General features: G+C 42.4%; 1 protein-coding gene and 1 long non-coding RNA gene across 35 annotated transcripts in view; one reads left to right on the top strand and one right to left on the bottom strand.

The window, feature by feature from the left end:
• The window catches only part of LOC140641532 (uncharacterized), a 155,597-nt gene extending 146,261 nt beyond the window's left edge, over positions 1–9,336 (bottom strand). For 23 of the 26 annotated variants that reach the window (XR_012038072.1, XR_012038070.1, XR_012038061.1 and 20 more), the window contains exon 1: positions 2,687–9,336. This is a non-coding gene — a long non-coding RNA (uncharacterized lncRNA). The remainder of the gene's footprint in view (positions 1–2,686) is intronic. The other 3 variants (XR_012038050.1, XR_012038049.1, XR_012038051.1) reach the window with 3 other exon arrangements.
• An 80-nt stretch (positions 9,337–9,416) lies between these two features.
• LOC140641528 (cyclin-dependent kinase 4 inhibitor B-like) overlaps positions 9,417–27,616 on the top strand; it is a 43,337-nt gene continuing 25,137 nt past the window's right edge. For 2 of the 9 annotated variants that reach the window (XM_072841525.1, XM_072841526.1), the window contains exons 1-2: positions 23,587–23,896; positions 26,278–26,294. In XM_072841525.1, coding sequence (XP_072697626.1) covers positions 23,656–23,896; positions 26,278–26,294 — 258 coding nt within the window. In that variant the 5' untranslated portion in view covers positions 23,587–23,655. Of the gene's footprint in view, positions 10,057–12,754; positions 14,596–23,310; positions 23,380–23,586; positions 23,897–26,277; positions 26,295–27,616 lie in introns of those variants that run through there. The other 7 variants (XM_072841530.1, XM_072841527.1, XM_072841535.1 and 4 more) reach the window with 7 other exon arrangements.

Here is a 27,616-nt window from a genome sequence, read left to right as displayed (position 1 = left end):
CCAACCTCTCTAGTGATACAAACCTACCTAACATCTTCTTCCTCATCTGCCATCTCAAGTTTATTGCTAAACTCTGTTGAAGTTATTCTTAAATAGATCTTAAGGGATTCTCCTTCTTTCCATTTTAGATGCAAATGCTTTAGTTCCAAACTACCATAATCTATCCTCTAGCTCCTCCAAACCATTCTCCAAAGTGCATGTAAAGTGATTTTTTTTAATTTAACTGAAAATCTGATCATATCACTTCTCTGCTCAAATCCATCAGTGGTTTCTCCTTTTTAAAGATTTATTTATTTGAGAGAAAGAGAGAGTGCATGAGTGAGTGGGAGAAGGGCAGAGGGAGAAGAGAGAGAATCCTTAAGCAGACACGGGACTCAATCCCAGGACCCCAAGATCATGACCTGAGGTCATGACCTGAAAATCAGGAGCTGGCCCCTTAACTGACTAAGTCACCCAGGTGCCCCAGGTTTTTTTTTTAAGATAAAGATAAAAATGCATCACATGGCCTATACAGCCCTACAATATATTGCAGTGCTTATTTCTCCAACTATAGCCGGCCATATTCTCCTCCATCCCTATGCTCCAACCATAATTCCTTCAATATGCCCATGCCTTCCTTGTCCCACCTCAGAGTTTGCCACATGCAGTTCCTTGAACCTGGAATGTTTTTCGTTGCAACTACTGCCCCATACCTTTGATTAGTTAATACCAATATAATCCTACAGATCTTAAACCCCTCCATTTCTTTGACCACCAGACCGATTATGCATTCAAGTAGCATCTAGGTCTCTTATTTCACGGCAGTTATCATGTTTTGTAATTAATAGTTTCTGACTGGCTCATCACCTGAATCTAGCAGATAGTATCTGATATTTAGTAGGGGTTCAATATCCGATCTTTTAATGGATAAGTAAATATTTTACTAGCTAATAATTCAAGATTTTATTTTAGCACTGTTACTAAAAACATGGGTGAACTAAATGTAGATTAAGAATATATTTTAGGGGACGCCTGGGTGGCTCAGCAGTTGGGCATCTGCCTTCAGCTCAGGTCGTGATCCCAGGATCTGGGATCAAGTCTCGCATTGGGCTCCTTTGGGCTCCTTGCAGAGAGTCTGCTTCTCCCTCTGCTTACCTCTCTGCCTCTCTCTCTCTCTCTCTCTCTCTCTCTGTGTGTGTGTGTGTGTGTGTGTGTGTCCCTCGTGAATAAATAAATAAAATCTTTAAAATATATATATTTTTAGGAGGATGTAAACATGTTGGTATTGTTTACATCACATGCATAGCATATGTCATCTGTAATAAATGAAAGAACAGCTTCATGAGAAAGTTTAGAACAGCAAGAAAAAAGGGTTCATCAGAATCCAAAGCTGCAGAAAAGAAACTGAAAGAGATGAAGGCTGGGATTACTGGATCTAGCAACATGAAAGCCATTGGTTACCTTGGCAATTAGTTACTTCACTTTGTGCGAAATTGGTTACTAATTCTGTGTGAAAGCCAAGTTATAGAAGGTTGAGGAGTGAATGGAAATAGGGCTAACATTCCTCTTCTAAGGGTCTTAATGTCTGATTATGCAGTTTCTTGGGCCATGCAAAAACGAATTATTTGGTTGGGTCTGTGCTTTCTTCTCATATGAGAGAAAACTCAGGTTCCAATTCACAATGACTTATAAAGATGAAAGCTGAATGCAGGACTGGATCCACAGCATATCAGATTACCAAATCTTCAAGCTAATTGATTCTGATGAGATATGTGTATAGGTGTTCATGTGTGTATGTACATGCCTTATTTAAACAAAGTAGCCTCCTAAAATTAAAAAAGTTCCAAAAAATCACTAAATTTTATAGAATGGGTTATATGCAAGAGCTCTGGAAAAAAATATACTTTATGGGATATGTATCAATTATCTCTAATAGAAGATTACTCAACATAGGGGCGCCTGGGTGGCTCAGTCGGTTGAGCCACTGATTCTTGATTTCAGTTCAGGTCATGATCTTGAGGTTCTGGGATCCGGCCCGAAATCAGGCTCCATTCTCAGAAGAGAGTCCGCTTAAGGATTCTCTCTCCCTCTCCCCTGCCCTTCCCTACCCCATGTGTGCACCCAAGTGCATGTACTTTCTCTCTCTCAAATAAATAAGTCTTCCAAAAAAATAACATCATTCAGAAGTAACACAATTCTGAGGGGAAAAAAAGCAAATTAAATATGTAATTTATGCTAAATAACAATTTTCAAAAGAAAATTAAGATAAAGTAAAATTCTCAATTTGTTGATCTTTCCAGCATATTTTCTTTTTTTAAGATTTTATTTATTTATTTGAGAGAGAGAGAGCACGGGAGAGTGCATGAACACATGAGCCAAGGGGAGGGGCAGAGGGAGAGGGAGAAGCAGACTCCCAGCTGAGCAGGGAACCCCACACAAAGCTTGATTCCAGGACCAGGAGATCGTGACCTGAGCCAAAGGCAGACACTTAACTAAGTGAACAATCCAGGTGTCCCTCAGCACATTTTCAAGGAATTAAGGTCCCAGAGTCTTTCTCTACTTTGAGAGAATGTTTTCCACTAACTCAGCCTCTCACTCCCCCTCTCGATTTACTATTTACAATAGTAACAGTTGTGAGATGCACTTAATCCTAATATTAATTTTAAACCTCCAAAATAAAAAAGAGAGAGAAGACTGGATACACAACTTAGTTTCACACATAATTACTGACTCCTATATCACTGGGTTATTCAACATGTCTAGCTTTAGCTAAAGTCACTTCAGTAGCTAATGTTTGGATACTGATGTCGTCCTCCTTGGCATCTGATGACCTATTGAACTGTCTTCAACTTGAGAAGGCTCTTTCATCATGAAATTTCTGGAAAACAAGAACTGTACATTACAGGTATTATAAGGTACACAAGCCAAGATTGGCCTGATTTTTTTAAAGATTGATTTTATTTATTTATTCATGAGAGACACAGAGAGAGAGGCAGAGACATAGGCAGAGGGAGAAGCAGGCTGCCTGCAGGAAGTCCAATGCGGGACCTGACCTGGAACTCCAGGATCATGCCCTGAGTCAAAGGCAGACACTCAACTGCTAAGCCACCCAGGTGTCCCTGACCATGCTTAAACAATAAAGGATAATTTTATTCAAGAACAAGCTTCAATGAGAAGATAAAATTTGATAAAATGAGGAAATAAACTATTTTATGAACTGAGTGCAGTATACTCCCATGTATATACCTGAAAAACTTCAACTTGCCTACCACATACAAAGTGTGGATTCAGTCATGGGTGTGTAGAAGGGGGGGTAGATGAATCATAAGAGCAGAAGATTTATGATTTTATAATTAAATCATCTCTTTGATCTCATCTCCCTCTATCCATGTGTCATTTAAATCAGTGACTTTTCTAAGGGAGCCACTCTATGGGGTATTTTGGATATTTTTCAGTGGTATTTTTGGTTGTAACAATGACTTGGGGGTCTCTGGGCTCAAAGGCAGGCCAAAAGGCCCATACCATTGAATTTTCAACAGCCCCCTGGACATTCATATAGGTGTAAATAGATGTAAATATTCTGAGTTCAAAAGCTAAATTTATGACTTACATGTAAACATAAAGACTTTGAAATACAATGGCCTACTGGGTAGCAATAAAATCCCCAGCACTGACAATGTACTTTTTAAACACCATTCTCCACTAAAAAGAACCAATGTTTCTTGGAGAAATGGTTGATATTACATACAGTACAAGAAATATACAAGATAAAATTGGAATACATTGTCACACCAAAAGTCAAGGATTCTGTCAAAGACTAATGGAGTCACATTAAAAAGACTCAGGAACCAACTTGCAGAGGCTCTCACTGGCTAAAAATAGGACTTGAGCATCAATAGGATGATAATTATAGTGGATTAAAAATACATCATTTATGTTCAAATCCACAAGTTTACAATAATTCAAAACTCATTAGTCACCTTTGAAAGATGCTGGCAACTCAAATTATTATTTTTAAAACCTATAAATAAATTTGAAAATAAAATACTTATCCTGCCTTTCTTATATGTACCTGAGGGCAAACCAGTAGATAGCAAAGAAAGCTTTCTTTTTATGGAAGTATTTCAGCTAGTAAATGAAGAAGGGATGGTAGAATTAGAATGCCACCATTTTGTGATCCCTAAGGAAATAATAGATTTAAGAAATAATTACTAATGGCTGCTGTAATCATAGAGAAGCAACCAGATTATGTGCCTTTTGGTAGAAGTTTATGCTACCTATAAAGTCTTTTTGCCAAAATATCAAACCCGAATCACATCCAGACTCTAGATCTAAATAGTAAATTACAAGAAATACGGGTGACAGGGGAAAATGTTAAATGCCATCATGAAGAAGCATTCTGCAAAGTACAGACTTCAGAAAACTCCAGAACTAACCACCTCATTCCTTCAACAAATAAATTGAAAATTTTAAAAAAGGAAAGAAAGAAAGAGGGGAACCTATAGATTAAAAGAGACACAAGGTGGGGCACCTGGCTGGCTCAGTCAGTCTGTAGAGCCTGCAAGTCTTGATCTCGGGGTTGTGAGTTTGAGCTCCAAGCTGAGCATAGAGATTACTTAAAAATAAAATCTTAAAAAAATAATAAATAAAATACAAAGAGACACAAGAGACTGGCATCAACATCAATGAATTTCAATGTGCTGAATTATTTTCATCCTTATTCAAATAAATTATTAATAAAAATGATATGTGTAAAAATTGGGAAAGACTCTATTATAGACGGAATTGTATACCTCCAAAATTTATATGTTAAATCTTTAACCTTCAGTATCTCAGACTGTGACTATACTTGAAGATAAAGCATTTAAAGAAGTGATTAGGGCAGCCTGGGTGGCTCAGCGGTTTAGGGCCACCTTCAGCCCAGGGCCTGATCCTGGAGACTGGGATCGAGTCCCATGTCCGGCTCCCTGCATGGAGCCTGCTTCTCCCTCTGCCTGTGTCTCTGCCTCTCTCTTTGTGTTTCTCATGAATAAATTTAAAAAAATCTTTTTAAAAAAATAAAGAAGTGATTAAACTAAAATGAGGCTGTTGGGGTGAGTCCTAATCCAACCTGACTAGTGTCTCTTTATGAGAAGAGGGAATTTGGACACACAAAAGAGATTATATGCACACAGAATGACTATGTGAAGAAGCAGCAGGAATGTAACCCCCTGCAAGCCAAAGAGAGAGACCTCAAGAGAAACCAAACCATGAGCAAATAAATTTTTGTTCTTTAAATCAATTCTTCTGTGATATTGTTTTATGGCAGCCTTGGAAAACTAATACAGATGCTAAAATGCCCACTGTTCAGTTAAACTTAAGAAATAAATATGGGAGGGGTATCTGGGGTGGCTCAGTCGGTTGAGCTTCTGCCTTTGGCTCAGGTCATGATCTCTGGGTCCTGGGACAGAGCCGCCCTGGGGCTCCCTGCTGAATAGGACGTCTGCTTCTCTATCTTCCTCTGCCCCTCCCCCCCGCTTGTGCATTTTCTCTCTCTCTCTCTCTCAAATAAATAAAATCTTGAAGAAGAAAAGTAAATATAGGAATATAGGAAAAGATATACTATGAACCCTGAATCATACATCTCAACTGATGAAATGGAGAGAATGAAGCTTCCTGATGGAAGGTGGGTCATATATAGTTTGAAAAGGCCCCCAAAATGATCCTGAAGTTCCCCACTTAGAAATCTTGGATCCAACCATATGCAAAGCTATGTCACTATTTCTCTGGGATACTCAACTAATTTGTATTCACACTTTCATAGTGGGTTCATATATAGTTTCACCAACTAGAATATAAACATTATCACTAGAAATTTACATTATTTATTATATTGAAACTGATTCTACGCATTCCTATTTACCTACAAAATTCCATGCCAATTTACCATTTACTTTCTCTTTCCTCACTTATAAATTATCCACCATATTAAATGGCATAGCTGTGACAATTCTAAGTTTCAGTTGCCCATCCACTTCATCTCCTAAATGTGTTTAAAGCATTAACAATAGGTTGTGTTTCAACCTAGAGACAGCTGGGTTTCAGGGAGAGGTAAAATGTTTCATTATCTCACCCTATTGTCCAAGACAAATGTGCTATTGTATTACACGTGAAAGGTCATCTTTGAAGTCTATTAAGGGTGTGCTGTGAGGTGAACCATCTGGAAAACACAATGTAGACTGGAAAATAATTATAAGCCAGTTCATTGCACCTTTTTTCCAGTTAAGCCTATCATGACAGCTGCTAAAAACACTATGTAGTATCAGGGGTAGAGGCTCTGAAGCACATAGGTTAGACCCTACCTCCAACAATGCTTAATTAGTATGCAAGACTTAATTTCTCTGATCCTTTTGTCTTGTCTGTAAAATGGAAAAACTAATGTATTTTGCATACGGGTTTTATGAGAGTTAAATGAAATAATACTTGTAAAGCACTTGGAACAGGGTAGACATTAAGTGTGATTTCCCCTCTTCTTTTAAGTATAGAGGATATTTAATGTTCTTTACATAGAGAATATTAGATAATCCAGTAATATTTGGAAACCAGATTGAGCAGTCCATGGTAATGAAGTTTCATAAAGAATTCCATCGAGTTTCCGTGTGCGTTTTTTCAAATTTTAGGGAGAGGAAGGGGTTTGGAAGATCAAGTGTGACGCTTTCTCAGGAATTCTCACTCTAGAGTGGGTTAGGACCACCGAGACACGCTTACTAGGCAGGCGCTGTCCGTGGTGCTAGTACTCTGCACGTACCGCTGGCAATATTTCCCCCGCCCAAAATTCTTTTCCGGTCAACTTAGTGAAGCTCACAAACCAGCCTCCTGGAAGATTCTCAGTCATTCTACTAATTGGCTTTTTCCCTGTCTTTAGTCTATGTCCCCTTCAACTAAAAAAAATTTTCTTCCGTCACCTTATCAACTCCAAATAGTTTTTATTTTTAAGACACTTTGGCCATACTTACCACACTTAAGAAGGTAGCTAAAAAATTGGCTCAAGTTGGGACGCCTGGGTGGCTCAGCAGTTGAGCATCTGCCTTTGTCTCAGGACGTGACCCCAGGGGGTCCTGGGATCAAGTTTCACATCAGGCTCCTTGCAGGGAACCTGTTTCTCCTTCGGCCTATGTCTCTGTCTCTCTCTGTGTGTCTCTCATGAACAAATAAATAAAATGTTTTTAAAAATTGGCTCAAGCTATCTTTTTCTGACCTTTTTATTAAGTTTCAGAGAACCGCCCCACAAAAAAAAAAAAAATCCGTTTCAGAAAAATCCATAGCTCAATGTTAGAACACAGGAAACAATTTCTGATGCATTCTTTAGAGTCTTCATCTGGCAGCTCCTCTAAGAAACCCCTTGCATCTCTATCTTGAGTTAAGTTCCCCTCTTCTCACTCCCAAAATATCTTAGAGATACATTCTTAGTAAAGTTATTGTAGTTTATTGAAACTCTCTAGTTTTGAGTGCCACAAAGGAGACTCTTAAAAGCTAGCACTCATATCTTATTCAATGGTGGACTCATGAAATATAGGACGTCCTGAGCTAAACTTTGTCAAACAATTTATTACTGGATCCATTAGAGGAAAAATCCCAAAAACACTCCTTTAAAAGGCAACCTGCCTTATTACATTTGGCTATGCACTATATTTCTGGGTAGCCAGGCTGTTCTGATGAAGATATTCTGGACTGAATCCATTTGCTACCACATCTACCAATATCAGTCTGATGACTCAGCCCCTCAGAATGATTACCAAAGAACCAAGGCCATCCATTTCAAAACTCTGACTTCCCACTTCCCATATTTCCTCCTCATTCTCTCATTCTACCAACACACCTGTAATCCCCAATACACGGTGAATGGGGACTGTCCCCAAAGACTGGTCATAAACAGCTCATCTATGCTTTTCAAACACAAGTAGACTTCTAGCCAGACCAAGGAATGGAGCCACTATCAACAAATAAGGGGGCTTTTCTTATTCAGATAAGAGTGAACGTCCAAATAAGAGGGAAAGATAGAGAAATCAAGAAACTGAAAACTAAGAAATGGGGATGGGGCAAGAGAGAGGGGGAAAATGGTTATTAATGCTGCCTCCTTCCCTTCCCTATCCGGGTGGATTTCAACTCTGTCTCAGTTAGTAGCTCTTCACTCCTAACCACCACTTCCATAGGCTCCTCTGTCTTTAAAGAGCTTAGGTCCAAGCTAAGGTATGCTAGAAGAAACATGCGAAATAAACTCTCATTTATGAGTAAGCAAGCAATTGCCCTTCCTTAAAGACTCTTCCTCTGCACTCTGAACCAAAATTAATCTTGTAAATAAGAACTGCTCCATGTTGGAAGAAGCTCAGTCTAACGTAGCTCCTCACCAAAACTTTCAGGCAACAGATACATAACTTGTGGTTCTTTTCCTATTTCAATCAAACATCAGCTGTAATTTCTTAAAATCTTTAAAGCAATGCATATGTTAATTCAAACTCACCTAGGCAGATTGGGAAGAAAAGCAATTGGCCTTTAAATCTTCAGAAGAGGATTTAATGACAGGTTCAGCCCGTTTAATGACAGGCCCAGCACCACACCCCTGTTTTATTATGTTTCATTATTACTGCATAAATTTCCTTTATTACTCATCATAAATAAAAACCAAATGCTTGCAAAGTGGGTTTAAATAGGTAAGAGTGCAAACAAAAATATTATTCAAACATCATGAAATTGGAATCTCAGATTCTTAAAATACATATTCATATTTTTTAAATGTCTCAAAAACGCCAGCTTGCCATTGTCAATCTCAAACTAGGTTTTTGGGGGGTTTTGTGTGTGTGCGCGCGCGCGCGCGCGTGTGTACCCATTATTCAAAGATGAAAAGAATAAAAAGCACATTCAAACAGGATTCTCAGGATTTTTCACCGTGACTGATTTTTGACTGATTCAGCTAAGAAGACACACCCAAAAGAAATTTGCTAAGGTTGATGCAAGATGTGAAGCTAGAGAAGTTCAAGTACTGCCTGGGGATGAATTTAACCTGCGTGACAGGTGCAAAGCTGTCACTTTCAGAAATCTTGAGGGAGACAAAGTTATTTTAAAAGCCTTTCTCTTAGCCAGCCATTCGATCACACAAGAGAGAGACTAACGTCTCTCCGGCGTGAAAGCAGCCGGCACGGGGCTCAAGGAACAGAAACCCTCTGCTCCGCCTGCTGGAGGGAGGGGATTAGGAACTGAGCGCGTTGCTTCAACTTTTCCAAAACCTTAGCTGAGGCCTTGCAGGACGCTCGGCGGGCGGGACTGCAGGCTGCGGGCGCCCCGAGTCCGGCGCATGCGTCCCAGCGCCGTCCGCGCCGCCCTCCCCGCCCCCCCCCCCCCCCGCCCCGCCGCCCGGACTCCGTCGGCTGTGACGTCACTGCGGGCCGAGCCTCCCCGCCCGCGCAGTGGGACGCGCCCGCGCAGGCCGGCCGGGCCGGGGGCGGAGCCTAAGGGGGTGGGGAGTGCCCTGCCCGGCCCGGCCGCCCGGCCGCAGACGGGTTCAGTCCGTGCGGGCTCTCCGCCTAGCCGGAGCCACGCTGGGCGGTGTGGACGCGGCGACGCGCCTGCCCTCGGCGGCCGGACGCGCCCTGCGCTCGGCTGCGGCCACCCGAGGCGCTTCGTCCCGGGAGCGAGCCCGGGAAAGCCTATTCACCACGAGGGGCTCGGCCATTGCCCGGGCCCCCAAGCCGCGGAGGACGGCGGAAGAGGGCTGAAAGCTGACCTGAGCTCTCCTCCCGAGGGGAGAGGGCGCCGGGACGAGGAGGGGAAACAGGGAGGCGAGTGACGAAGCTCCGCTCACGGCCCGCGGTGGATCCTCCCGGCCCGTCCGCGTCTGCGGGCTGCGAGATGCGCGAGGAGGCCACGGGCTTGCTCGGCGGCGGCGGCGGCGGGGACGGCGGCGGGGACGGCGGCGGGGACGGCGGCGACGCGGGCCTGGCCAGCGCCTCGGCGCAGGGGCAGGCGGAGACCGTGCGGCAGCTCCTGGAAGCCGGCGCGGATCCCAACGGAGTCAACAGCTTCGGCAGGCGCCCGATCCAGGTAGCTGGGGCCCCGGGGCCTCGCCGGCAGGGGGCGCAGGAACGCAGGGGAGCGGCCTCCGTGGGACGCGACGGGGACCGAGAGCTTCGCCGACGTATCTGCGTGTCTCCTCCGTGAGGCCGTGGGGCCCAGGTGTCGCGCAGGTTCTCCCCCACCGACGATCCTAAAGAAAGGGATCGGAAAAAACAAACAAACAAACAACAAACGCTACTTAAGTTTGGTTTTCTTTGCAGCGGTGGGGAAATGTCCATCCTCTCTCTCCCGTCCCGTGATCACAAGTGCAAGGGATAGATTCAGTTGGGGGAAGAGGAGAGGTTGTTTGGGGAGGAAAACTCTCGACTCTCTTTCAATAAATATCGATCAACTTTCATTGATAAGAGATGATTAAACGGCAAGTTACACAATCCGAATTAGATTTAAGGAATAATGCGGAATCGTTGAACTTGAATTACCTGCACTGGGAGGCTGCGATATGAAACTCTTCGTATTCTTTTCTCATAGAGGCAAAATGAATACAAAGAGATAAGCCAGGATTCCTCGACCACAGTACTTAATTCCTTTTACGTTAGCAGTGTTCATTGTTAACACCCTTTATCCAATGTTTATTAATCCAGCTTTAATTAGTACTGATATTTTTTAATTCCCTTAAAATTCAAAGTAATATTTTGTGCCTTATTGTTGACTATAGTGGTTAGTATTCATCTCGATGTCACATTCTAGAACCAATCTGTTATTAAGGAACCCTATTAATCGTGTAGGTTTTAAAAGAAAATATGTTCATTCCTTTTGCATTCTTAGAAAAGTGTTATAAGACTTGAGGGATAGCTTAGGGGCATCTGGGTGGTTAAGTCCCTTAAGCGTCTGCCTTGGGCTCAGGTCATGAGCCCTTCCCTGGTCCTGGAGTTGAGCCCAGCATCAGGCTCCAGGCTCTACAGGGCGGCTGCTTTTCCCTCTCCCTCTGTCCCTCCTCCCTTGTGGGTGCTCTCACAAATAAATAAGTGGATAAAATCTTTTAAAAAGAGTGAAAGAGGGCAGCCCGAGTGGCTCTGCGGTTTAGCGTCGCCTTCGGCCCAGGGCCTGATCCTGGAGACCTGGAATCGAGTCCCACGGTGCGCTCCCTGCATGGAGCCTGCTTCTCCCTCTGCCTGTGTCTCCGCCTTTCTGTGTCTCTCATGAATAAATAAATAAAATCTTTTTTAAAAAATAAATAAAAAAGAGAAAGAAATGAGGGATAATTTAAGATTTCAAATGATATTAATAACTAAAAAGAAATTTTAATTATAGTTTTAATTCATTTTCTGAGATTCTAAGAACCACTTTTTTCCCCTCTACATATGAAATACCTTACATACATCACTAATAGAAATAACATATCATATCTTTAAGGGAGGAAATGGATGTTTTTAATATTCATGAAACAAATAGTATACTATCTTTCAATTACGTAGTACATCTTAAAATACTTAAACTCACAAGAAAAACTCCATTTTGGATATTTAGTTATCAAAAACTGTTTTATTTTTAAAATGAGAAAGTAAATACTTGTATAAAATGCATATACAAAAGTAGATGCTACAGAAGTACAGCTCCAGAACATTTTTTTCTAAGTTATACATTACTCTGATTTGACTGACAACCAAGTTCTTTTATACATAGCAAATTATTTACTATCTAACATTATAAAATCCTATGACATTATAAAATCCTGAATAATGTAAATATACTGTTTATGTTACATGTTTATGTTACGTTAAATATATTATCCTTTAAACTTTATCCCTTGCCAGGGCACCTGGATGGCTCAGTGGTTGGGCCTCTGATCCGGGTCCTGGAATCACATCCTGCATCCGGCTCCCCCGCAGAGAGCCTCTGCTTCTCCCTCTGCCTTTGTCTCTGCCTCTCTCTGTTTCTCTTGAATAAATAAATAATCTTAAAAAAAAAACTTTATCCCTTAAAATATTAAACATGTTATAATGTTAACTTAAAATATTAAAAATGATAAGCCATTTGTTAAAAAAATAACTTCATTATCTTATAAGACTAGATATGACTTTTTTCCTTTTTCCCCCTCTATATCCAATTTGGACTCAAAATTGTCTGACTATATTCAATTTATAAGCACAGATATATATGAGAGTGAAAAGTAAAAGCCTCCAACAGGGAATTTATTAAAAGAAATAAAAAACTCAAAGCACTATTTCTCCTCTAACGCCTCTCTTAAAAATATCAACTGCCTAATAAATATTTTTAGAGCTAGATTATGGCTGAGGTGGGAGAGCCACCAAGAGAAATAATCTTAAGATTTTAAAAGCTTTTAAACTTAACTCCCCCCATAAATCATTTAACAAAATAGATGCCCATGTTCCAAGGGAAACCAAAAATTTCTTTTTCGCACAACGACTCTTAGCGCTTTCTATCAGCGCTTTCTCGTCTCCGCGTGTTTGGAGAATAAGATGGAACTCAGAGCCGAATAAGGAGTATAACTGGGGCGGGGGCGGGGGCGGGGGTGAGGGTGAGGGTGAGGGGTGTTGGGACTGCATCAACAAAGTATAACGGACTCCTGAGGCTTGTAGCGCCTCTGTGTTAGGTGGATACTTCCTGAATAGGTATTTCTTTGAAATGGTCCACCTGTCCCTGCCCAGGCCTGCATCCCGCTGCCCTGACCACTGCCGCCCTGACCACTCTGCTCTCCCGGCAGGTCATGATGATGGGCAGCACCCGCGTGGCCCAGCTGCTGCTGCTCCACGGCGCCGACCCCAACTGTGCCGACCCCGCCACCCTCACCCGCCCTGTGCACGACGCGGCCCGGGAGGGCTTCCTGGACACGCTGGTGGTGCTGCACCGAGCCGGGGCGCGGCTGGACGTGCGCGATGCCTGGGGCCGCCTGCCCGTGGACCTGGCTGAGGAGCGGGGCCACGGCGCTGTCGCCCGGTACCTGCGCGCAGCCGCGGGGGACTGAGGGCGGCTACCCCCAGCCGCCCACAACGTTTCTCCCCGGTTCCCCACCCCCAGCCCAGTTGAAGGGAGGCTACAAATGTGGAGCGGCGGAAAGCCCGAAAGCCTTCCAGGAGACTTGAGTCACGGTGGGGAGAAGCAGCAGACCGCGAGTAAGTTCGCTTTTTTTTTTTTTTTTTTTTTTTCTTTTTCCCTGGATCCCGCCCTCACACTCACCGTGCAACCAAACGCAGAGGTGATGCAAAAGGACTTCCAGAGAGATTTAGGAGCTGGACGAGAAGCTCCGGAGTGTTGTCGTTCACTTTGCAGGGTTTTCTGGCAAAAACCGGCCAGTTAAGTCCCTAACAACCCCAGGTGCCTGCCAAACTCCACGGGAAAGACGCTGGCGGCAGAGTGGGAGGCGGCGGCGATGATTGGATGATTGGCTTTTGAGGGAGAGGCGGATGATACGTTTGCCCCACTGATCTTGAAGGAGCGTTCCGGAAACCCCTGCTTTAAGCTTTTAGGCTCTGGGGGGGGCTACAGGAAAGCTGAAGACTGAGGAGACGGTAAGACTAGGACAAGGAAGACGAGTTGGACAGTAGACTCGGGCATCAGCAGGTGCCCAAGCCTTTACATGCTGTGTGTTGCAACGTAAGTCACCTTTGAAGCGCTGCTCGCGGAAAGCCCTGGGAACTTGGCGCCCAGCTCCACCGGATAGTGACGGGGAAAGGAGGATGCCAAAGCCACCTGGAATTTCCCCACATGTTCTGACAGCCCTGAGTCAAGAAGTCCCAGAACAGCTCTTGGAGAGGAGAAGGTGCTCGCTGTTTGTTAGTCAGACGAGGGGAGATTCTTTGGGAGTTCCAGAAGTCAGCGCCCAGGATGACGTGGTGGATCTCAGCGAGAGCAACTGTCGCCATTAACTGTAACAATTTGCTCCATCTATGTAGGATAGGACAAAGAAACCCCCCTGTAAGATGAAAAGATTTCGTGATACTTTGTACTTTTGAGTTGTTCTTCGGTAACACTGGGGAGGCTTTAGATAACAAAATAACTTGTGCTCCTTGGTAAAGAGGTGAGAAAGAACTACAGCTTTTAAATCAAGCTCTGGCACAGTGCCAAAGCCTTGACCCATTCATCCTTCACCTATTTATTTCTTTGTTAAATTTTGTGACACTAAAACAAAGCAAAAAAAATTGTGACACTTTACTGGGTGTCTCGGGAGGTCAAAGTATGAAATATTCTAAATATGAAATATTCTAAATATTTTTTAGAAAACCAATGCACTTACCCAGTAAATTATCTCCGAGTATTTCCCAAATGGTTGCTGGAAGAGTAAATTGAGTATAAAACTGTTGAAAATACATGATGATGGCTCACAGAATGTCTTCATATCTGCTGAACAAACTAAAGGCACACTGCTTTGGGATTTAATGTCCAGTGTTTTTCGATTCCTTACAGCATTGGAACAGCTGATACTTCAATGATTTAATAAAGAAAAAACAATAGATTGGACTCCAGGATGTGGATAATTTGGCTTAAAAATGTATGATCGTGGATTTAATACTAACTCCTGAGAAACATTAAAGACTCAAACCGGTTCACATCTCTCAGACTTTGTAATTATTGATAAATTATACCAACAACTATTTAAAAAAAAACTGCTACACATACTAGGAAAAGATTTATGGGATGTATGTGACAGAGGGGAGACAGAGACAGAGACAGGGAAACTGAGAGACCAAAAGAAAGGGTTTCTTTGAACTAAATAAAAAATCTTTACTTCCCCATCAATTCTTTATCCCCAAATGAATATATTTCTGGGGAAAGTTAATTGATAATCAGAACATTTCTTTTTTTTTTTCTTTTTTTTTTTTTGAGAATCAGAACATTTCTTATTGGGATAAATATGTAAGCTCTTATTGACACATAACTTGAGCCAGGCATACATTAGAATACATTTGTTCATTTAACACTTAAACCTGAGAGATAGGTATCATTTCTTTTTTTAAAAAAAGATTTTATTTGTTTATTCATGAGAGACACAGAGAGAGAGGCAGAGACACAGGCAGAGGGAGAAGCAGGCTCCAAGCAGGGAGCCCGATGTGGGACTTGATGCCAGGACTCCAAGATCACACCCTGAGCCCAAGGCAGGCGCTAAACCCCTGAGCCACCCAGGGATCCCCGATAGGTATCATTTCCCAGAGGGGAACAAGATAAATAATAATTGATTATTTTTTATAATAGGGTATAGTTTTTCCAATGTTCAAGACTCTCCCAGGGATGCCTAGGTGGCTCTGCAGTTGAGTGGTTGAGTGTCTGCCTTTGGCTCAGGTAGTGATCCTGGGTCCTGGGATTGAGTCGCACAATGGGCTGCTCCCTGGAGGGAGCCTGCTTCTCCCGCTGCCTGTCTCTCTCTCTCTCTCTCTCTCTGTCTCTCATGAATAAATAAATAAAATCTTAAAAAAAAAAAAAAGACTCTCCCAGAAGAAGAGCAAGTAGAATTAGTAATCTGGAAAAATGAAAGAAATCATCTAAAGAAGCACTTCTGTGAAGTGCCTTATGTAGAAAATGCGAAAAAATCAGTGTCATTTAAAATACAAGAAGTCTGGGGCGGGGCGCCTGACTGGCTCGGTTGGCAGAGTATATGACTCTTGATCTTGGGGTGGTTAATTCAAGCCCCACATTGGGTAAATAAATAAATAAATAAATAAATAAATAAATAAATTTTTTAATTAAATAAAAGAGGTCTGCTTTCATGTATGTGTCAGCAGCTAATCATAATCAAATTCTGACATCCTAAGTTTTCATTATTAACAACCTATTGAGTTATTCTGTGAAAACATGAATAATATGGGGATTGCTAAAATTTCACAGTGTTCAATTAAGCTACAAATAGATATGAACATAGAGATGACACATGATAGAACATATGTAAGAAAATACTATTTTAATTTTAAAAGTTAGTTGAAGGAGCAACAGTAGTTATGTCACAATACTTTCCATGATCTTCTCCTGTTCCATTTATAATACCAGGGAAAAAAGAGGGAATGAAAGAAAGAGAAATTAGGACCTGATTGGAAATGGAAGACCTGGGTCCCAGTATTGGTTCTCCAACTGCATGACCTACTACTGAGTACTATGACTTTGATTAGCCTCAATTCCTCTTATTTCTAAAAGGTGGGAATTAGACTAGATTTAGACTAGAATTAGGCTCTGAAGTTCCCTACCATCACTAAAGTTTTACCCCTTTATGAATTTGTGGCACACATGACTATAGTGGGGTCTTATACTTTATTAGTAATAATTGTGCCATACCATGAGTCAAGGAAAGATACATAGAAGAATAGAAAGGAAAGATATGTTTTAAAATTCTGGAGCCTGGAAGGGGAAAAAAAAAATCTTTCTTAAGCACCACCTCCACCAGTCAGTGGAAAAATTACAGGCAAATTTTCAAGAACAAGGAACAAAAAGGATGCTTTGCAAAATCAAGAGTTTAAATGTTAAGGTCTTTCTCCCTTTGTTTTGCCTCTTATTTTTCCTGTTGCTTTTTGTGTTTCTCTTATGCCCCTCAGAGACACAAGAGGAATTATTTCTTAAAGTGAGATAAGCAAGTAGACCAAATAGATTTATAAAGTAATGATGAAGTAGGCACTACAAACAAATATAAACGTTCTGAAAGAAAAAAGTGGGTTTTAAAGTGAGCATATAGTAAGGGAATCTGACCTAGAATGGGTTGGTATAGGAGTTAGAACCAAGCGAAAAGGTTGCACTGGGGCACCTAGCTGATTCAGTCAGTAGATCATGTCTCTTGATTTCTGAGGCTTGATCTTGGGTTGGTGAGTTCAAGCCCCATGCTGGGCTGTAGAGCTTACTTAAGACAGAGAGAGTTGGGGATATCAGAAAGAACAAAGTGTAAAGACAAGAAAATGCTAAAATATGTAGTCATTAGAAGATAAGCAACTATAAGTAGCTGTCATGGATCTTACAAACCCATTTCTAAAGGTCTGCACTTCCTGGTTTGTTTCCATTGGATTCCTTGAAAATTTAGGTCCTTAAATTTTGCCTGGGGGGTCGTAAAAACCAGCTGGTTAGGGAAGACTTCTGTATCACCTATATGTGTACATATCAGTTATTCAGGAGGGCAGAGAAGGAGATGAAAGCAATGAAAGGAACACAAGGAGGAGCAGCTTGGTGGTGTTTTGTGGAAGATGGGTCAATTATCTAACAGAATTAATCAAATCAAACCAAAACAAACTTACATGGTCTACATACTGATGGGATTTGTGAAATGTCCCCAGGCCTAAAATTAGAATCTGCTCATTCCCTATTATGTGGGGTTTTTTTTTTTAAGATTGTATTTATTTATTCATGAGAGAGAGAGAGGCACAGACAGGCAGACAGAGAAGCAGGCTCCATTCAGGGAGCCGACTCAGGACTCTATCCCAGGTCTCTGGGATCACACCCTGGGCTGAAGGCAGCGCTAAACTGCTAGGCTATCAGGGCTGCCCCCTACATGGGTTTTCTATAAAACTTTTCTCAAGTTCAGCTACTACCAACAAGATGGCTCCTTTCTTGCCTCTTGACTCCCCCACTCAAAAGATTTTAATACCATTCTTTGCATAAGGAAAAAAATTACTTTACTTTTAGAAAAAGTAAGTTTTCTTTGTCATTTATATTTAATAATATAATTATATAGTATAATATATATCATGTATAATTATATAATGTATATATTATAACTCCTCTATTAATTTTCAACAAATTTGCTTTGAAACCAGTGCTGCTAATGAAATAATATGTAACTATCATGGATTACATATTAAGCACACTAATATAAATCAACAAATACCTCAGAACTGAGCATCCAACTCTAATTTACAATTTGATGTTTGAAATAAACAGAAACCAAGATTTTGCTAAGGACAAAAAAAAAAAAAAAAAACCCTGAGAAATGTGTGAGGATGACATGCTGACTCACAGCCATCTGTGTTATAGTGGAAGTTTACAAAGGAGCCCCAAACACCTATTAATCCCCTTCCCACTCAGAAGCCCCCCCATAATTCTGTCATTTTCTACTAATCTCTAATTTCTGGACTGGCTTTGATGGAGTTCTCACATATGGATCTATTCCAGGATTGCAGGAGCCTTTGATCTGCTTACATCTCACCCTAAACAAAAGAATTTAATGTCATCATTTCTCTAGGGAAAAATTAAATGATATTTCATTTTACATGCACCTTAGGTATTTCTTATATCTTTACAGTGAGAGTGCTGTCCCTGCCAGTCATTTGAGACCAATATATAGGGACATGGTTCTCAATCCTGGCTCCGTAATAGAATCATCTATATAGAGAGATGTTCTAAAATTTAGATTTATTGACCATCAAGTCTACAGAATTAGAATCTCTAGGTCTGAGATGTTTGTGGTGGTTACTTTAAAATTCTTGCTCATGGGGAGCCTGGGTGGCTCAGTGGTTGAGCATCTGCTTTTGTCTCAGGTCCTGATCCTGGGGTCCTGGGATGAGTCCCCACAGGAAGCCTGCTTCTCCCTCTGCCTATGTCTCTGCCTCTCTCTGTGTGTCTCTCATGAATAAATAAAATATTTTTTTAAAATAAATAATTTTATTTTTTTTTAAGATTTTACTTATTCATTCATGAGAGACAGAGAGAGAGAGAGGCAGAGACATAGGCAGAGGGGAAAGCAGGCTCCCCATAGGGAGCCCGATATGGGACTGATCCGGGTCCCCGAGCTGAAGGCAGACACTCAACTACTGAGCCACCCAGGCATCCCTAAAAATAAATAAAAATTTTAAATTAACCTTCCAGAAACATAGGCACATATAATTGTAAACACCTCTCCCCCAATGCACACATTGGAAAAACATAAATGGGATCATACTATTCTGCAACTTGTTTTCCTTGATTAGTAATAGATCTTTAACAACTTCCATTATAAGGACAGAAAGATGCACTTCATTTTTTTATGGTATGGCTGTATTGTTTTGTATTTTATGGATGAAACTCAGTTTTGAAAAGAAATATATTGATAACACATTAATCTTTTTCCTTTCTTGCTTTTTTTTTTTTTTGCTACTATATATGATCCTATACAGAATCTTTTTTGCCTCCTTATATGAACTATCTGCAGAAATGTATAGGAGAGAAACTGCGAGGGTTAAGAATACATCTACTTCTCTCTCAAAAAAAAATACATCTCTCACACACGCATACACACATATACACACAAAGTGTGTATGCATATGTATGTCTCTGTATAAAATCTTTCCATACTTATATGTCCACGTGTATATATGTTTTTATCTTCAATATTACATATGAGTGTATATATGCATATATATGTTTTCACTTTTCATATCAGCATGAGTTACTGAGTGGAATTTCTGAATTAAAGGAACATACATCTTTACATATGTATATAAACATAGATCTGTATATATAAAAATACAAATAATATCATAAATACAAATATATGCATGCATGCATAACATATATTTCTTTCCATACATATATGCACATACTACATATGTGGTATATATTTCCATACACATATTTATGTGTGTGTATCTTTACATACTTACATGAGTTATACGAGAGGTACTGGTAAGTCAAAGGGACACGTATGTTCAATTTTTATAAATACTGTAAAGTTGCCTTCCAAAACAATCACACCAAGTTACAATAATTTGTGATTGTTTTCTGATGACTTTACCAATATTATCACTTCTTTTTTTTTATTTTTGCTACATCCAATAGATATGTCATTGCTTCTGTTACCTTTCTTTACTCATGAGTAAAACTGAGTATCTTTTCATATATTTTTCTGACCATTTGTATATGCTCTACTATAAGCTACCCATTGTACTCTTTGCTCATTTTTCTACTGGTTTATCTAATACCCTCTTCTATCTCTGCCTGTAGGATGAATTTGCTGAGCCAACATAGAAAACATTTTTCCTCCATTAAAAAACTAAGAGAGTTCTGAGAGATCAGTTTTTTAGGCCACAGGAAAAGAACAAAGAGAAAAAAAAATCACATTGATTCTCTATTTGCACAAATGATAGCTCACTCCCTATTGACTCCAGCCTTTAGCACAACAGAAAGAACACAAGGCTTATAGTCCCAAACCCTTCTTGATGATTCCAGCCCAAGCACTTGCTGGCCAGTGGGCTTCAGTTTTCTCACCTGTAAAATAGAAGTGGTAATCCCAAAGTTAAAGGGCCACTGTGAGGATACAATAAGTAATACAAGTATAAGTGTGTACACATACTAATGCTGCATTCTTGATCATACATTTTTTGAAGAGCACATAGCCAAAAGTCATTTGGAATTCCAAAAGTCTTTGTAATACCACAAACTGGTTGTTTTGCTAAAGATTCATCTTCATAATTGTATTTTTGCTTACGGTACTATTAAAATTGCGCAGAATTCCCCTGCTTACCACAACTTACAAAACACAGGTGTTGGGCAGCAGGGGAAAACCAAGATGGAATTTAAGTTCAAATTTTAAAATTTATATTCATTGAACACAGAGCTTACTGTATAATGACGTTACTTAATGTTCTTACTCAAATGTCATGCCTTGGAAGTGGGCATTTTCCCTTAACCCTGGAACAAGTCTAGGGGGGAGATGAAATGGCTATAGGTTAAGCCGTACAGGCCCAATTAATACAGATAGATTTCTGAATTCAAACTTGTCTGGAAAACTAAGGCTTGGTAGACCTCTCAGACATACTGGGATAATATGATATTTAGTACTAGGTGTCCACGAGGCTAGGTTAGAGTACCAGCTGTTTTGTCAAACACCAGTCAAGATGTTGCTGTGAAGGCACTTTTTAGGTATAATTGACATTAAATCCATAGACTTTGAATATAGCAGATTATCCTCCATAACGTGTGTGGGACTCACCAAGGCCTTAAGTGAAAAGATAAGTTTTCCAAAGAAGGAATTCTGTCTTTAGGCTTCTTGACTCAAAACTGCAACATCAGCTCCTCCCAGGGTCTCCAGCCTCACCTACCTGTCTTGCAGATTTCACTTGCCAGGCCCTATAATCACGTAAGCTAGTTCCTCAGAACAAGTCATACACGCAGGCACATGCACACCCATCCTATTCCATCTGTTTCTTTGGAGAACACTAATAATCTCAAGAGATGTGCAATACAAATCTTGCGGTCACCCACCATGGTTTACTGCCACAGCTAATTCCCTGCCTGGAAACCCTGTCTTCCACTTCTCGGGATTCCATGCTGGAACTGGGCAGCACTTTTTCTACCCACACTCTCCAGTACCATACAATGAAATCCCCTCATTATAAATGTATGTTTTTACTAGTCCATCTCCCCTTATGAAGTTTTTTTGGGGGCCGGGGGAAGGGTCACTGGTGTAGTGGAAGAGAGCAAGATCTGGCTCCCATGGAGTTTATAGACTACCATAAGAGACAAACCACAAACAAGTTAACAGTTACATAGATAATTTCTATATGCTAAATGCCATGCAGAAAAAAACAACAACAAAAACAAAACAAAACAAAACAAAAAACCACGGTGATAAAATGGGGCCTGAAAGAGGAAGAATCTTTGAGCAGCAACTTGAGAAGAGATCTGAAGGAGACAGAGCTACCCTTTATGAAGACCAAGAAAGGGGATTCACTCTGGACGGAGGAGTGGCAAGCAGCCCCAGCACGGAACACAGCGTTCGGCAAATCTTGAGTCACTCCTATCGGAGAGGGGAGAGATGCGTTGTGAAGACCCTGACCTTTCGAGCAGCTTTTCAAGACTGGTAGGTCCCTAAGCCTCACTTCATCCAACCGGCCTGGTCGACGGCTAGGTCATGTGACAGGGGAGGGATGGGGAACGGGAAGAAGCCTGCCGCCAGACCTGGCCTCTCGGGAGCGTGGCTTGGGCAGTGCAAACCTCACTTTCTCCACGTACCGAGGGGCTTGGCACCTGATCTAGAAGGCCCTGTGGGCTCTCACGCCCTGGGTCCTCTTGTGCAGCTAAAGCACCCGGCCCGGGCACAAGTAGAAGCCACAGCGCGGCGGGCCATCTTCAAGGTTCCGCGAAGGCTGGGCCTAGTCCCACATCCTCTGTTACGCGCCGGGCCGGCCAGGCCGCGCCGGCAGCCGGAGAGGCTCTAGATCGATCGCGACTGAGAGCAGGCGCCGAGGCCGGGGCACCGGGTCAGCGCCGCCCGCCGGAGAGCGGCGTCCTGGGCTCGACTTCCCGCCGTGCCGGGGCCCGCGAGCCCGCGGCCGAGCCCCATCCAGCCGGGCAGCCGGGACCTGCCGGGCTGCGCTCTGCACCCGAGCTCCTTGTCCTCAGGCCGCCTCTGTAGCCTCGACTCACCCCTCCTCTGGGCTGCTGCTTCCTTTCCTTCCGCCGCTTTTCCTGTGCCGAGTGGACCACGGCGGCGAAGGGGGCGGGGGGGGGGCGGCTGGCGATAAAGGATCAGCGGCGTGGAAGGAGAGAGGGGGCCCCTAGGGGGAGGCAGCGAGGAGCGGGCAGGGCGACCATGCTGAGGAGTCGGGACCATGCTTTCGCCTGGGGTGTCGGAACGCCGGGAGGGAGGAGGAGGAGGAGGAGGAGGAGGAGGAGGAGGAGGAGGAGGAGGAGGAGGAGGAGGAGGAGAGGAGGAGAGGAGGAGAGGAGGAGGCCCGCTGCTGGCCGGGAATCCGCCGCCGCGGGGAAACCGGGAAAAGCGGGGAGCAGCCCATGGGGGAGGGGAGTGCCCCCGGCGGAGGAAAGAGGAAGAAGCGTTCAGATGTTGCGCTGCTTCTCGAAGGTTAAAACCGAAAATAAAAACTACCAGGCTTCCCCGCCCAGCCCCGCGCCCTCGGCGACGCGGGGAGCAGGGAGAGGAAGGGGCGCCCCCGACCCAGCGGGGACCCCGGGCGTGGGGTCCGGCTCCACCTACCTGCCGGGGCGCCGGGTCCGCGCTCCGCCCGCGCCGGCGCCGCTCAGTGTCCAGCTGTCGCGCCCGCGGCAGGCAGCGGTTTCCTTTAGTTGCGCTCGTTTCCCAAATCGAGAAGCGGAGCTTAGCGCCATTTCTTTCAAAACCGACATCCAGCCTCCTGAATGGCTGATACGGCGCCGAGATGACCTTGCTTTTCCTTTCTTTTTCTCCTTTAAATAATCCGGTCTGGAGAGATGGTAGACCCTCAGCGAGTGGCGCGAGGAATAAAGGGGGGGGGGGGGGGTAGGGGAGCCGGGGCGCGAGCCGGACTGGAAGCCGCCGCAACGCGGTGGTTCCTGCTTACGGTCGTGTCAGGTGACAAATGTTGCGAGGGGGCGGGGGCCTGGAGATGCGTTCTGGCGACAGGCCCCTGAGCTGTCACCGCGTGGGGCGCCCGCGCGGAGGGTGGGAAGGTGGGGGAGAGCGCGGATCGGGCGGGAAAGAGGAGGTGGGGGAAGGGAGGGGAGCCCTGGGTGCTCGCGGCCCGCGCGCGCGCAGCGCTCCGGGCTTCTCCGCCGGCCTTTCCCGCGCGCGCCGGGCGCAGAGCGGCTCCGAGATCGGAGGAGGCCGGGGGCGCGGGGGCGCGCGCCGGGGGCGCGGGGGCGCGCCTGCGGGGCGGAGATGGGCGGGGGGCGGTGCGCGGGTCCCCGTCCTCGGTCGGGGGGCGGGCGCCGCGCTGCCTACCTCTGATGCCTAAAGGCGGCGCAGCGATCGAGGAGCACAGCAGAGGTGGCGGCGGCGAGATTATGGTGCGCGCGTTTTTGATCACAGTGCGGATTCGGCGCGCTGGGGGCCCGCCGCGAGTGAGGGCTTTCGTGGTGCGGATCACGCGGCCCGCGGGTGAGTGGGCAGCGCCGGGTGTGCGGGCCGCAGCGGCCCTGGTGCTAAAGCTAGTGAGGAGCCGTCGCAGAGCGCATCCTCGAAGAGCAGGTAAGAAAGGCCTCCAGAAGCCCCGGGCGCAGCAGTCCCGGACGCCCTCGGCCTTTGGAAGATTTTGTTTGGCTTGATTTAATACAGATAAACCATCCTCCAGACCAGGACAGGAGAAGGAGGCTTCTAGGGGTGGAAGCTCTTTCCCCCCTTTCCCCGTTCGGCTTACACTTCCTTAGAGGTGCGGTGTCCCCAATATATTAAGCCCGGAGCCCCCTTCACACACCTCCTCGATCCCGTGAAACTCCGGGAAGAGCCGGAGATTCTAACGCCACCTTAGAAGTCAGTCACTCCTGAATTTCCTGGGTGGGAGTCAGTAAACACACACACCACCACCACCACCACCACCACCACCACCACCACCAACACACACACACACACACACACACACACACACACACACACAGAAGGTGTGTTTCTCGGGCACTTTATTTCGCCCTGGAGGAAAGGCTTACTAACGGTCTTGGTTTTGTGGGGGCCACCTGTTTTCTCCGCCGCCAGGTCAGCCCTCACTCCTTACCGTAGTGGAGGATGTTGGGGGCGGGAGGAGGGGGGGGCTAGCACATGGTTTGACTTCTCGAAATAGAAACACTGATGGAAGAAGCAAACACTGCTTCTGCAGTCAATAGAGAGTTGGTTGGGCTGTGGTAGTAAGGTGGCGATCTCCTATTTGGAACCCTAACAGGTTCAAACTGCTCGGGATGATGCTTAGCAAAATGTTTAGCAAAAAATAGACCTACGGTGGTGAGTCTGAGAAATCACAACCGATCATATTTTAATCATCTCAGGCCACAATTAACACTTCTTTTAAAAATGAGGCCTACTTCTTGAAAAACAAAATCCTGGGGAGGTTTGTCCTCCCATCAGACGAATCTTTACTCCGTGTAATTTCCTATGACCAGAGTAACTGAAAATACATATTACTACAATAGGCAGGATCCTAGTTAGAATTTGGATATAAACCTAAAAGCAATTTAATGAGGCTTCATTTTTGTGACCTTACTTGTGGTACCCATTTCCCCGGGAATAGATATTTTGAAAAAGCAAAGGCCAGGAGAACAGGAATTATTTTTTATTGTTACGTTAATAGGCCTTTGACATGTAAATGTGAAACTGTTCAGACTACGGGTGTTTAGTTAGGTGCCTCGATTTACTAAAATTTGCAAGCAGGGGCGCCTCGCTGACTCAGCCTATAGAGCTGGCAACTCGATCTGGGGATTGTAAATTCGAGCCCCACGTTCGCGTAGAGACTTAAAAATAAGATCTTTAAAAAATTTACAAACAACTTACAGGGTAAATACACATTTTTTTCATATTATTACGAAAGTTCAGTTTTTTTAAAAGAATTAGTAAGAGCTTTTACAAGATTTCATAGCATTTTGCTGGACTTAACTTCAGTCCCATTTTAAAACATTAACAAGACCCTATTTGTTTGTTTGTTTGTTTGTTTGTTTTATGGTGCTTTATTCTTACCAGCAAAGGTTTAGTCACATGTTTTTGGATATCAGAGTTGTTACTATTACTCTCTATGTAAAGCTATTTTAACTATTAGATTGTTTCTTGAAATCTATAATAAGAGTAGAAAATTTTAATCTATGTAAATATCATAATTACATGTTTTCTATTTTAAGAATACACAATGTAATAGTGTAATTACTTTATGTTAGATACCATATTCATTTTATATATTTTATGAAATGTTAAAAATATAAAAATAGTAAATTCATTGAAAGTAGCCATTTATTTATTTCTTGTTATTTGTATAAATCAATTTTTAGGAATAATATGTGAAGTTATTTTAAAAACGTATTGACTACTTGAAAAGCCCAATTTTTATTAAATATCTGAAGACAGAACACATGACTTAAGTAGAATAAAATATGTTTTAAGAATATGTGCAATTATCCCACTTCATTTGTGAAATTATACACATAAATATGACAAATGGAAGTATTAATTATAAGTGATGTATGATTTTATATTTCATATAAATATATATTATGCCTATGGTTATACTGACTTAAGACTATATGTGGGTGGTAATTAAGTTGGGACTCATACAATTTCTTAAGGACCAAAATGCTAAAAAATTACTTGTATGAATTGCTTAATACAAATATATAAGGTGTAATTATTTTTTATTTTTAAAATTTCTGCAACTGTGTTCATTATGACTTTCTATTTTTATCTGGCTGGAAAATGCATATAATAAAATTCCATATTACTAGTTTCTTATTCACACATGCCTGATGAATTACATTAATTGATTTGTTACTTCTACCTTGGTGTGTTTACAAAACAGTCCTATTTTTATAATATTAAGTATTTATTTCTTTACTACTATTTGGGAACCCTTATGTTTTTTTTATTGCCTTTAACAGCAAAGCGTTCTCTCAAGGTAAGCACTACACAGTTAGCATAAACCTTTATTCCCAATGTGAACATGATTCCTGGGTTGTATGTTCTAAAGAAACAATGACACTTTCAGTCACCAAAACTTAATATTCATTTTCTTCTTTGGGGACTCTTGAATTTTAAAACATCCATTGTCATCCTAAGGCAGTAAGGAAATAAACTTGTCTATGTCCATAATATTTTATAGGTCTGCTAGTTATGTGTTAGTTCATCACTAGTAACTACCATGGTAGAGTTAAGCTATACCATTTTTCCAATATGCGAATGGCTCCTATTAGTAAAAGTGATCCAAATCATCTCAAAAATACTTTCTGAAAGGAAGGCTGAACACTTGACCCAGTATTTTTATCCTTTTTCATTTTTCATCCTTTTTGAGAAGTATAACAATCTCACTTGCCCCCCCCCCCATACTAAAATACCTTAGGCCAGAGAATCCTGTCTGCTAAAAAATCTAACCTGATGATAAAATATTTTTGTGGTGTTTTATTTCTACAGTTTAAGCTATGTAAAAAATTTTTTTTTAAAATAAACTATGTATAGTTCACTTTCTAAGTATAAAATTATAGTATTGAATAGCTTTTTTAAAAAGCTACAGATCTCTAAATTCTTGTTCTCACATAATGGTCACTAATATTGTGTCTGTTTATTGACTAATAAGATTAGTGCATTTTTTAAACACTCCAATGGCAGGGACATTATTATTGTAGGTATGAAGAATTTTTAAAATATCCACACATTTTTGGGGGCACCTGGCTGGCTCACTCCCTAGAGCATGTGACTCTTGATCTCGAGGTGGTGAGTTCAAGCCCCACATAGGTCATAGAGCTTAATTTTTAAAAAAATTTTAGTAAGAAAAAAATATCCACACATTCTTATTCAATTATTCTCTGTGTAGGCATCATCCAAAGAAGGAAAGATTATGACAAAGATCAATACAGACAGATAAATAGTAGCAAGAAATTGAAAATTACCTTAAATTTGAGCAATAACATGTTAAGTTGTGGCACAAAACCATACTCTGGAATAATGGTCTGGAATATTCTGGACTCTGGCATATAATAGGCAATCATATTTCTAAAGAATATTTAATAGAACTTGAAATGATTATATTATAAAGTTGAGTGATTTTTCAAGATTCAAAATAGTAAACAATACTTACTCTTGCTTTTTCTCTTTTCCTCTCTCTGGACACACACCCACACAACTCCACACCTCCGTTTATGTACCAAAATATCTGTAGTGCTTTCCTTAGGATGGGGGACTAGGATTGGTAATCTTTAATTTCTTCCTTATACTTCTGAGTTT

The sequence above is a fragment of the Canis lupus genome, chromosome 10, assembly GCF_048164855.1.
Source record: "Canis lupus baileyi chromosome 10, mCanLup2.hap1, whole genome shotgun sequence".
Taxonomy (NCBI): Eukaryota; Metazoa; Chordata; class Mammalia; order Carnivora; family Canidae; genus Canis; species Canis lupus.
This window is presented reverse-complemented; position numbering and strand designations above follow the sequence as displayed.